The sequence below is a fragment of the Pristis pectinata genome, chromosome 15 (assembly GCF_009764475.1).
Source record: "Pristis pectinata isolate sPriPec2 chromosome 15, sPriPec2.1.pri, whole genome shotgun sequence".
Taxonomy (NCBI): domain Eukaryota; kingdom Metazoa; phylum Chordata; class Chondrichthyes; order Rhinopristiformes; family Pristidae; genus Pristis; species Pristis pectinata.
In genome coordinates, this window is record NC_067419.1 from 14,060,412 (window position 1) to 14,073,475 (window position 13,064).

A 13,064-nucleotide genomic window follows, 5' to 3' on the forward strand; every position below is an offset into this window, starting at 1 on the left:
CACCATTTTCCTGCACGATCCCCACATTCCTTGATTCCCTTAATTTACAAAAATCTATCAATCAGTCTTTTGAATGAACACAATGACCGAGCCCTCACAACCCTCTGGGGTTGAAAATTCCAAAGATTCACCACCCGCTGAGTGAAGAAACTTATCCTTACCTCAGTCCTGAACAGCCTGCCCCATATTGTGAAACTGTTTCCCAGGCCCTAGACTCCTCAGCCAGAGAAAACATCCTCCATCTAGCTTGCCAAGCCCTTTAAGAATTTTATATGTTTAATGAGACCTCTTCTCATATGGCTGACCCACCATCCTTGAAATCAGTCTAATGAGTATTTGCTGCACTATTTCTATGGCAAGTTCTTAGGTCAGGTGACCAAAACTGAACAAAATGCACCAGGTGTTGTCTCAACAAGCCACCATACAATTGCAATAAGAATTCCTTACTTCTGTATTCAAATCCTGTCATAATAAAGTTTAACATACCATTTGCTCTCCTCACTTGCTAAACCTGCATGTTGGTCTTCAACAACTTGTGTACAAGCACACGTAGGTCCCTTTGAATATCGGCATTATCCAATCTCTCACCATTTAACAAATACTCAACTCTTCTGTTATGCACACCAAAGTGGATAACATCTCATTTATCCACATTGTGTTCATCTGCCACGTTCTTGCCCAGTTAATCAGTTTATCCAGAAGCCTCTTTACATCATCACAATCCAGTTTAGTGCCGTCAGCAAACCTGGAAATGTGACATTTGATCATCTCAGCCAAATCATTGATCTTCTAGATTATGAAAAACTGAGACCAGACACCAATCCCTCTGCCAAACTGAGAACAATCTATTTATTCTCACTCCTCCCTTCCTGTCTGATTGTCAATTTGCATTCCATGTCAGTAAAATTCTGTGTGCTCTAACCTTGTTGACCAACCTTGTGTGCAGGAGCATATTGAATGACTTCTGAAAATGCAATACACCCCACCTGCAATACCCTCTTTTCACAGCACCAAGGTGAGCACAATCCATTTATTCTACTCTTTTTTTTCTGTCTGATATCCAATTCCCAATCTATGTCATTGTATTGCCTCCAATTCCAACTTAACCTACTGTATTCCAAGAACACATGAGGGTACATCCTGCAACCAGTGGCTGAAATATGATGGCAGGAGCTTCCATTTAACCCTTTGTCTACTGCCAATTACTTGGATGTCAGCTAAGATTACTCCTCAGAGTATAGAAAGGGAGAGGTCATCTGAGACAATCAAGTTGAGAAAATAATTCAAACAAAAACCAGTGATAACAGTGAAAATTTTAAAAATGACTGATGATGAAATGTGAATCAGGAATATGGAAAGAAGGTGAAGGAGAAAGTGAATCAGGCACTGAAGTCTATAAAAGGAAAGAGAATACCGAAAATTTATCTAGGTAGATGAACTGCACAGGGAGTTGCATTTGATATGTGATGTCAGTGTTTTACACACAGCATATCTGATGCACAGAAACATGTTAATTTTGCTAATGGCCAATTAAAAGTGCCAACTACGTGTATCTACATTGAAACAATCTGCAAGAAAAAGTCCATTCAGGATGTTATATGAAGTTGTACACAGTGATGCATAGAAAGGTAAAAATGGCAAGTGTACCCTCTTTAGACTGATCTAAATATGCAATCCTGACTTTGCATGTTGCTCCCTGTTCAGACACAAGCCTCAACCAGCCTGACAAACACATTTCTCCTAACCATTGCTTTCCAACAGTTTTGAAAACAAATACTCTTTTTTTTGTCACATTTTATTTTTTAGTTGAATAAAATTGAGCCAAAGGCTTTCAACTCATTTGGCTGGTGATCAACATTTACTTTGAAAATATTGTGTTAGAATGGTACAAATATTTTTGTGGCAGTAAAGAGAACAGGGTAGAATGAAAAGCTCAGTAATTTCATGGTATTTGAAAAGTAGAATATAATCTGTGAGCTGGAAGAATTATTATTTTGGCTTGACGCCTTTCTGTACAGATGTTTGATATAATTGCAAGGAGGAATTTAGTTGTTGCAAACACTTCCTGTACAGTTGATAACTAATCAAAACTGTGGATTGCTTGCAATTAGAAGATGCTATCTCTCACAGCCAGCAGCATGCATAATGCAATAGTTTAAAACAACTTGACGGCCTGTTCACTGGTTTGTTGGCTTGAGTTCTGTAGACCAGACTCCGAACCTAACAACATTAAAGAAGTTCAAAAGCAAAGTACTACAGATGCTGGAAACATTAAAGAGGTGATTCTTAATTAATTCAAAAAAAATCATGATGTTAAAGTAACCAGATCCAAATGTTTTAATGAGAGGTAGGGTTAACTTATGAAAGTTCACTTGGTATCTATATTGTAGAGGCTGCCAATCACCTGCTGTCACATGATATCTGTAGTGTCTGCCAGGTAGAACTATCAAGTATCCTTCTTTCACCATGAAGAACATGACTCTGAATGTGTGTGCATATGTTTGGTATGTGTCTTTTGTCTTCTTTGCACGCTGTCTTTGCGAGGAAATTGATTGCTTCATATTTCCTTACACAAATCTGGATCTGTGTGGTTAGCATTTGTATTTTGCTGATCCCTTTCTGAATAGGTTTCAGTTCATTTTAGGAGATTTAGGTTTCCATTGTTTTCACAATGAGCATTGGTTTATAAGCCTACTAAAGTTGGGCAAACTCTTAATATGTTTGTCAACACAAAGATTGAACGTTAACATGAGGGACAAAGAGCTAATTAAATATGAGGTTAAAAACTCAATGCTCTAATTAGTTCACAATTCCCTGTTCCAGAATAGAACCCATGTGTGTTCTTCGCCTGTAGCCATTTCCCACGTGTAGGTAGTTTGGCTCAGATTTTTAAAATGTTACAGAGGGCTGCATTTAAAATTTTACATTTTTAGAATGTAAGACATTACTGACACAATATTCATTTGCTTGCCAATTTTGCTGTTCTGTTTCTCATTTGTATTGGGATTAGTGAATTCATAACCAAAAGCACTTCGATAAAATGGTCTTTAAAATGAGGTGAACATCATTAGGGAACCATTAGCACCAAAGTTTCTGATCAGCAGATTTAACACAGCTTGCCTGCCTGGGAACGTGGAGCCGTTTTAATTTTGAAGAGGGATGCCTATTAAAATAATCAGCAATTTTAAATCAAAATGAATGATTGTTATGCTCAATGTGTGACAATTCATATTATGTAAAACTAATTACTATAAAAGATTGTGATGCGCCCCAATCGACCAATGTTCACCATCTTATGTGAAAACGATTCGATCAGCGTCACTCCACATTGCAGATTTAAACAATATGATCTGGAAATCACCATGAACAACATAATCGTCTGAGCATTTAATGCAGAGGTATCAAATTCCTTGGTCTATTATTTGGACATATGCATTGAAAATAAATGGTCTAATGCTTCTATTAAAATAATGGAAACAGGAACTTGATATGAGTGCATCAAGTGGTTATATGAAAACATTGCCTGGGGTAACTTACACTCAAAAGAATATCAAAATCAAGCTGAAGTGATTTTTTTTGACTCGCTGCTGTAGGGGTTGCAGAAAGCTCACCAATTTCTATATTTTACAGTCTATCCAAATGCCCTTCCTGTGATACATATACTGCAAAAGTATCGCCGTCTCAATAATGTATCTGCAGAGGGTGGGTGAAACAAATATTCAGAGCAGTAATGATCTTCTCATATTTACATAAATCTAGTTCTGATAATAGTTACAGTGAAGATTTTTAAACTTTCAAGACAATCCATGTTTCCAGTCCAGATGAAGGGTTTCAACCCCAAATGTTAACTGTCCATTTCCCTCCACAGATGCTGCCGGACCTGCTGAGTTCCTCCAGCATTTTTATTTTTTGCTCCATATTTCTAGTATATTTTTTATTAGTATTGAATCATTCCTAAACTATGTTACTGCCATCACCTTCATTTGCAGTCAATCAGTTTCAGTCACAAGGTGACCATTTGTTCACACTGAAGATAAAGTTTTCACCAGTACAGTGTACAAGCCATTTAGAACTAGGGGCAGGAGTCAGCCATTCAGCCCCTCTTCCTCATTTAGACCATGGCCAATCTCTGCCTTCACACCATATATCCACTTTGAGCACTTAATTTTACATTTTCAAGCTATAAAGCATATCATTCCATTCAAACATTTGAAGAAAAATGTAATTAGAAAATTACAAAAATAATTTATTTACGGAAGTAGGACATAATTACTCCCCTCCAATATAATTAAAAATGCTTTTTTCTCAACAATAGGCACCACTTTCTCACCTTCACCACTCACCCTCTACAAACACCTGGCAATAAGTCACAAAGTTCTCTGTATCTTCTCAACGGATCCTGTGGGTCATATTCGCATTGGATCAATCAGTGAAAATCATTTGAAAATAGAACAAGAAGTGTCTCAAGCTCGATTCAACTTTTCAATTGACCTATCTACAGCAGATTTTTGGGAAGAGTTTCTGGTTTCCACTCACCTTTGTGCAGCAGTGTTCCTGGCAGCAGCATTAATGGCCTTGCTCTGATTTTAAGGTTAACCATTCTTGTTCTGGACTCTCCCACCAAAGTAAATAGTTCTATCTACCCTGTTTACAGTGATGCCGAAATTATCCTAATACTAAAGACTCAGGTAAAATAGAAATTGCCTTAGCTGTTTTCTAATTTTCTTGAAGCATTTATTACAAGAAATATCAAAAGTTCATATAGGTTTGCGTTGTTGTGTTTTCCATTACCGTTGCCAAAGAATATCAGTAGGAAGCTTTAGTGAGAGGATGAACAATAATTCAATTCAGTGGAGAGCAGGGAATCTTGACTGCACTTTTGCATCACTGAAATGGGAGCTGTGGAGTGAATGAACCAGGAATGAAGCAGGTACATACAAGTCTGCTTTTAATCATTCAAGATACATTCAGCTAATATAAATAGGACAAGAACACACGAAAATAAGAGCAGGAGCAGGCCACCAGACCACTCAAGCCTGTCCCGCCATTGAATATGATCATGATTGATCTATACTGGCCTCAACTCCTCTTCCTCTTCTGTGCCAGTTCCCCATAGCCCTCAATTCTTCAATCCTTTAAATGTTTATCTTTCTCCACCTGAAATATATCGAATAATCTAGCCTCCACTGCCTTCCGAGGCAGAGAATTCCAGAGACTAATTACCCTCTCTGAGAGAAGAAATTTCTCTGCACCTCAGTTTTAAATGTCCAGCTCCTTATTTTGTTGCTATGTCCCTTGTCCATGACTCTCCCACTAGTGAAAATTTAAGATGCTTAAGAAACCTCAGTCAATGACAAAATATGCAGTCACTCAAGAACAATGCAGTCCTCCATCAGGGCAAAAGTCCTTCCACCTTCTTAGCAAGTCATGTACAGAGGAATCAGCTCGAAGGGGGTTAAATAGCATTTGCATGAATTGTTCTTGCTATCTCTGTTTTCCTAATGGTGTATTTGGCCTTCTTTAATAATAACTTCAGATGGTGTAGCATTCTGGTTTCATGTTCTATTCTCAAATGATTTTCACTGATTGATCCAGTGGGAATCTGACCCATAGGATCTGTTGAGAAGACGCAGAGAGCTTTGTAATTTATTGCCAGGTGTTTGTAGAGGGTGAGTGCTGAAGGCGAGAGTGTTGGGACCTATTGTTGAGTGTTTTTAATTATCTTAGAGGAGAGTAATTATATCCTACTTCTATAAACAAATTATTTTTGTCAATTTCCTAAATATGTTTTTCTTCAAATGTTTAAATGAAATGCTTTTTATTGCAGAAATATAAAATATCAGATGATATTTATTTAAGATATGTATTATTTATTAGTCACATGTACATCGAAACACACAGTGAAATGCATCTTTTTGCATTACTGAGAATGTGCTGGGGGGGCAGCCTGCAAGTGTCGCCACTCTTCTGGCACCAACATAGCATGTCCACAGGTCCTAACCTGTACATCTTTGCAATGTGGGAGGAAGCCAGAGCACCCGGAGGAAACCCACGCAGACACAAGGAGAGGACGTATAAACTCCTTACTTCAGCCAATGTAAAGATGTACATTTTTGTAAAATCACACCCAGCAGAGTGAATTGGTGGCAGACTTCCTGATGGGCAAATGTTGATAATGTGTGCACTGGTGAACATTAAAGGCATAATAACAGCCATAACTGGAACTAACAGGCATTGCCTGCACAAAAACAAACCTAAAATCAAAATAACCCATTTGTTGCACTCCATTTTTATGATCTACATCATTTCAATAGACAGCAAAGTCTGATTTCAAATCCATGGTGTAGTTTCTGGGTTATGCTCAGAGTTACAAGCCTTGAGAGTTTTGCTCTTGTGGTGTTTGAGCCACTTGATTAAATTACTGCCTGGTAATCACTTCTATTATTTTCTGCGTTATATGCAGACTCACGTATGTCTAAATAAGTAGCAGATGTAGGCCAGTTATGTGTGTAGTATCTTTGACCACTTGTGACTTCGGCTGAGATAAATAAACCAATACCAGGTAACCAGGATATTGTTGTGGGATCACTGCATTTCACGTATCAACCCACCAACCCTTTAATCATAAACTCAAAGGAAGGTACCTCTCTTAACCAAGATGTAAATTGCCCTATAGATATGTCCATGATTAAACGAGTGTTTGAATAACCCTGACCATTGAGTTAATCCTTTAATCCCTTAACACCTGTTTCTCAACATCCCCAAAGCTTTCTCTCCCTCACTTCTTTTATTTTACCTTGCACAATGCATAATATATATTACCTCATGCTAAACATTTTTGCCTAATTTGTTTGTTTTTCTTTTATTCTGAAAAACTTCAATAATTGGACCTGATAGGGTACAATGACAAACAATTGTTTGTTGTTCTCATTGTTATTGAGAACTGGAGAAAGCAAGGTAGTGGAAGGAGGGCAGAATTTGAGAAGAACATTAGGATCAAACATTTCACTTGGTAACTATCAGGCCTTCCACTTCAGAAGGTGTACTGTTGGATTTGTGCAGACAAATGGACATTCAGCTTATCTTCTGAACCTTCAGTTGTTAATTGCAGAACACCTGGTTTTAAAATTTTAATTTTAATATTTTAAATTTTATTTAAATTAAATTTTAAAATCAAGCCTGGTTTTAGAATTTCAATCTAGAGTTGAGGATAATCATCATTTCTGCAAACAGATTAAAAATGTAGACAATTAATTTACCTTCTCTACAAGTATCCTATTCTCTGCTTGAATATAGTTCCAAGGATTTAACTTCACCAAAGTGATTGTACATTATGCGTAAACCAAGACAGGGAGATTGAGCAATCTGTTTTATGGTGCATTCTTTATAACTGGCCATGATCCTGTCTTCATCTGAAATCCAATGTACTTCTGGTAGCAACGTTATAACAACCATATTAAATGGGAATCATAGCCAAATTTTCCTCCCCAGTCAGGAGCACCATGATTACTTACAGCATCAATTGATTCTGCCCAAATTAAAGAACACATTTTGTCCATCCATTAGTTTAATAAACTGAATATTCAGAAGACCCTTGAAGGAATTCTTACAACCACCTTACTGATGTGGCTTTCATTTATTGTTTCCAATAATTCATATAATAAAATTTGACAGATCAACAGTGAGGTGCTGTAGACTGTTACTAAATGCTAAAGCACATGGACAGAATTGCCTTGTATTCACTATATTTTACAGGTTGAATCATAAACATCTTAGTAAGGGACATTGAACATTCCAGACATGGGGATGGTCAGTCCTTTAATAAATTGCATTCAGAACTTAAATAACAATTGCTCCTTTTAAACCTCACTTTGTCCTTAAGGTTCAACCTTCCATTCACCAGATAATACGGTGACAACCACAAGTAATAAATAATGTGTCATAAAATAATTTTCCTATAAAATCAGTAGAAGGACATGTTATGATGAGGATGTCATGCAACAGGTTATAGATAGGTTAGGTGAATGAGTGAAAACTTGTCTGATGGAGTTTAATGTGAGAAGGTGTGAGGTCATGCATTTTGGTAAAACACATCAAAAGGCAGACTATTATCTAAACAGGGAGAGATCGCAAATGAGTGTTGCAGCGGGGAATAGGTGTTCTTGTGCGTCACAAATATTAACAGGTGCATGCAGCAAATGGTCAGGAGAGCAAAGAACATTGACCTTCATTGCAAGGGGGTTGGACCTCAGAAATAGGGAAGTATTGTTGCAATTGTGCAGGGCGTGGTGAAGCCACACCTGGAATATTCTTATTTCCTTTATTTAAGAAAGGATATAGTAGTAGCACTGGAGGCCATCCAAAAGAGATACACCATGCTAATTCCTGGCATAAAAGGGTAGTGTTATCATGAGAGGCTAAAATAGTTGGATCTGTATTCTTTGGAGTTTAGAAGAATGAGGGGTATTCTTATTGAAACATATAAGATCCTGAGAGACCGTGACAGGGTAGATGTTGAGACGCTTCCACTAATGGGAGAGTCTCAAACAAGGTAGCATAGATATAAGAGAGTGGTCATTTAAAACTAAGGTGCACAAAAATGTCTTCTTGCAGAAGGTGGTGAACCTTTGAAATTTTCTATCCTGGAGGATTGTGGAGACTAGGTCACTGGAGGTATTTGAAGTGGAGGTAAATAAATTTTTGAAAGATCAGGGAATTGAGGCCAATGGGGAACTGGCACAGAAGAGGAGATGAGGCCCGAGGCAAATCAGTCATGATCATATTGAATGCAGGGCAGACTCGAAGGACCAGAAGAACCTATTCCCGCTCGTATTTCCTTGTGTTCTTGAGCTCCATCCCGTATCACCAGCAAAATGATAATAATGAAGACCCGGACAATAAGATTGACAGTGAGATCATTTGTAACTGTGTTGCATATCTGTTTTTCTATTTGGTGTTACTTTCCTGTTGTCTGCTTGTGCTACCCTGTTGTGATGACTAGTTGTTCTTCAGTGACAATGTCTGCAGCACAGAAGGTTTCATATGCCACAATGCTCTTTTGTTTTAGGAATGGTTCTTCCACATCTGAGGATCTCTTTTGGAAGTTGGATGCTCTACAGATGTTCGTCTATGATCTACACTGGCCAGAGCCTGAATTTTCCCAACATTTGGACCAAAGACTCAAACTCATGGCCAGTGACATGATCGAGGCCTGTGTGAAAAGGTAGGTGTGGCTGGCCAAACTGGAATTGCATCACAGATTAATGCTTTACAACTAGGGATGCAAACTATTATACGTGGAGGACCAATTTCAAATCATAGCAGAAGACTGTGCACCGAAGTACCGATGGCACTCAGTGAACATGAGAGACAATCACACGGAAACATTTGGGCACATGCAATAACATCAGCGCGCAACCCTTATTTGCTATCACATGCGTAAAATTCTATTGCCCTCTCAAGTCTCTCAAGAATACTGAAGTAGGTCTTAACCATGAGGGTAGGGCTTTCTTCAGTATTAATTAAAGGCATCCACCCTGCCTGGAAAGCTGCCAGAGAGTACATGGCATCCATCTTCCTCAATGTGGGGGCGTCCTTTAAATTCCCCACCCACATCTCTGTCCAAAACTCCACCCTCATCATCTGCCCTATTTCCCCACTTCCTAACCAATCATCTAACCACCCCACTGTCCCCTAGCACTGCACAAGACACTGAGCAATACATTATGACCTCCCTGGTTTATACAGTCATGGGAGGGAATGATATTGTCAGAAAAATGTTTCCAAAATGCAGCTTAAAACAAATACATCTTTACGAGGAAGAACATTCGTGTAAACCAAGCTGTATTTATAAAGTAAGTTGGAGATTTTCTTCTCCCCTCAGATATGACGACAAAAGGGAAATGTTGTCTCTCGGGAATATAATCCTTTCAGTTGCATTTCCCATAAATGTACTTAAGGAATAGTTGCATTAGATTGACAACTTAATGAAAGCCTTAGGCTTTTGTGGCTTGGTTACGTGTGTACTAAAAGGTGTTTGTTTCTGTTATACTGGATTACTAAACTCCCCTGACAGCTCAATGAGTTGATCATTGAATCACAGAAATTTTTGGCACAGAATGGAGTCCATGTGGTCCTTCATGTCCATGCTGTCGGATAAAGGATCCTTTTTGGTGAATCCCCTTTCCCATCTCTCAGTCCACAGTCTTGTAGGTGATGGCTCATCCAGTGCTTATCCAGGTAGTTTTTTTCAACGTGATAGCTTTCTACCCCCACCCACAATTAAAGCAGTGAGTTTTGGATTATCTGAGTGAAGATTTTCCTCAACTTTCTGCTAATCATTCTACCCATCTCCTTAAATCTATGCTCTTTGGTTACATTTCTCTACCAAGAGAAATTGGCCCTTTTGCCCTTTCCTAATCTTACACAGCTCAGTTAAATCCATCTATCAACTCCTTTGCTTCAAAGAAGACAATCCCAGTTTCCTCATTATGAAATTTCTCCAATCTTGGCCACATCCTCCACCTAATCATCATATTCTTCAGATTATATGGTGACCAATAATACAAAAAGCTCTCTAGCTGTGGCCCAACTTAGTGTTTTATACAATACTACTATGATCTCTCTGCTCATCTATTCTGGGCCTCAACTGATATATGTATCTGGTAGACATTCTTAATGACCTTAACCGCCTGCCCTGCTATCCTCAGGAAGCTATGGACATGCACTCAGAACCCTCAGTCCCTCTTAGCATCCTACTCTTTATGGTGTGTTTCCTTTATCCAGTGAGTAGTTGGGTCATTCAGACCAGGAAAATGGCAAGTTTGACCCCTGCAGAGTAAACTGATTTCAAATGCAGAGGTTCTACTGGTGATTTCAACATGTCTGGATTAAAAATGGTAAAGTCAATCCAGGAAACATTGTATAAATGGGCCTCTGTGGACTTTGGGGAGAACTATTCACATCTCACATAGAAGAAGAAATACCATACATGTGCCAGTATTTGTCAAATCTCCAAGTCAGCACAAGGAAGAAGACAGTTTGCATGTTGTAAAGAGGTACAGATGCAAGAATATTATTTTGAAGGGTTCTTTCATTCTACTAAACATTAGCTGAAGAATGCCCAACTGTTTTGGATCAGGATTAGAAAATGCTTCATAACCCAATGTATCAAAGGAACCACAAAATCAGAGCTCATCTTGATGCAATATAAGTAAGCAACTGTCAACTTGCGAGAAATGGAAGTACCCCGAGTGGATGCTTATAGAATCAGAATCAGGTTTATTATCACTGACATATGATGTAAAATCTGTTGTTTTGCAGCAGCAGTACAGCGCAAAGACATAAAAATCTATAAATTACAAAAATAAACACATAGTGCATAAAGAAAGGAAAAATGAGGTAGTGTTCATGGGTTCATGGATCATTCAGCTATCTGACGGCGGAGGGGCAGAATTGTTGAGTGTGGGTCTTCAGGCTCCTGTACTTCTCCCTGATGGCAGTAATGAGAAGAGGGCATGTCCTCGATGGTGAGGGTCAATGATAGATGCCGCCTTCTTTAGGCACCGCCTCATGAAGATGGTGGAGAGGGTTGTGCCCGTGATGGAGCTGGCTGAGTCTATAACCCTCCGCAGCCTCTTGTGATCCTGTGCATTGGAGCCTCCATACCAGGCTGTGATGCAATCAGTCAGAATGCTCTCCACCATACATCTATAGAAATTTGTAAAAGTCTTTGGTGACATACCAAATCTCCTCAAACTCCTAATGAAGTAGAGCCACTGGCATGCTTTCTTCATGATTTCATCAATGTGTTGGGCCCAGGATAGACCCTCTGAGATGTTAACACCCAGGAACTTGAAGCTGCTCACCCTTTCTACCACTGACCTCTCAATGAAGAATGGTGCGTGTTCTCCCGACCTCCCCTTCCTGAAGTCCACCATCAGTTCCTTGGTCTTGCTGATGTTGAGTATGAGGTTGTTGTTGCAATACCACTCAACCAGCTGATCTATCTCACTCTTGTAAACCTCATCGTCATCTGAGATTCTACCAACATCAGTGGTGTCATCGGCGAATTTCTAGATGGTGTTTGAACTGTGCTTAGCCACACAGTCGTGAGTGTAAAGAGAGTAGAGCAGTGGGCTATGCACACATCCTTGAAATGCACCTGTGTTGATAGTCAGCAAGGAGGAGATGTTATTACTGATCTGCACTGACTGTGGTCTCCCTATAAGGAAGTCGAGGATCCAGTGGCAGAGGGAGGTACAGAGGCCCAGGCTTTAAAGCTTAGTTATTTGTACTGAGGGAACGATGGTGTTGAACGCCGAGCTGTAATCAATAAACAGTAGCCTGACATGTGTCTTGCAGCTGTCTAGGTGCTCCAAAGTAGAGTGGAGAGCCAGTGAGATTGCTTCTGCTGTAGGCCTGTTGTGGCGGAAGGCACAATGGTTCAGTATGAGTCGGAAATCAGGTACATAATTTTGTACAGTTAAATGAAAAGAAGTGAGAGAACCTGAAGCAACTGGATTGGAAAAGGTTGACTACAAACAACAGTTCACAAGTGGGAAAGTGCATTTATCTTTATCAATGACGAGGACAGTTAATCACACATCCCACTGTGCCATTCTAGTCTTTGCTACTGGGTGCACTAGAATTGCTGGACAATGGTATCCTAAACAGATTAACAAACAAAGTGCATCAAAACCTTCAGAGGAAAGGGCAGGATTTTAGAAAGATAAATCAAAAGAAATGTAAATAGATAAAGCAGAACCTTGAATACAAAGTCTAAAAAGAATTATCTTTTTTTTATACCAGAACAATGAGGAAGCATTTAGAACAGATGCGAAAGACTGAATTTAAAAGAAAAAAATATTCCAAATGATTATTTCCACCAGGGTTTCCAAGAGAAGTCAGACGCAACATTCCATCCTTGTAAAGAGCTAGTTTAAGTTAACGAATGCTACGAATGAGTTGGCTGATAAGGCTCAAAAACTGGAGGAGGTTGGTGGTTCTCCAAGTGTTGAGAAAGACTAGGAAGGAGCTTTGTGAGGCACTGATATAATTATTAG

General features: G+C 39.0%; 1 protein-coding gene across 7 annotated transcripts in view; it reads left to right on the forward strand.

Annotated features, from left to right (window-relative positions):
- cadps2 (Ca++-dependent secretion activator 2) overlaps positions 1-13,064 on the forward strand; it is a 537,859-nt gene that overhangs the window by 448,414 nt on the left and 76,381 nt on the right. For all 7 annotated transcript variants that reach the window (XM_052030087.1, XM_052030089.1, XM_052030090.1 and 4 more), the window contains one exon: positions 9,068-9,223. In XM_052030087.1, the coding sequence (XP_051886047.1) occupies positions 9,068-9,223 (156 nt within the window). The remainder of the gene's footprint in view (positions 1-9,067; positions 9,224-13,064) is intronic.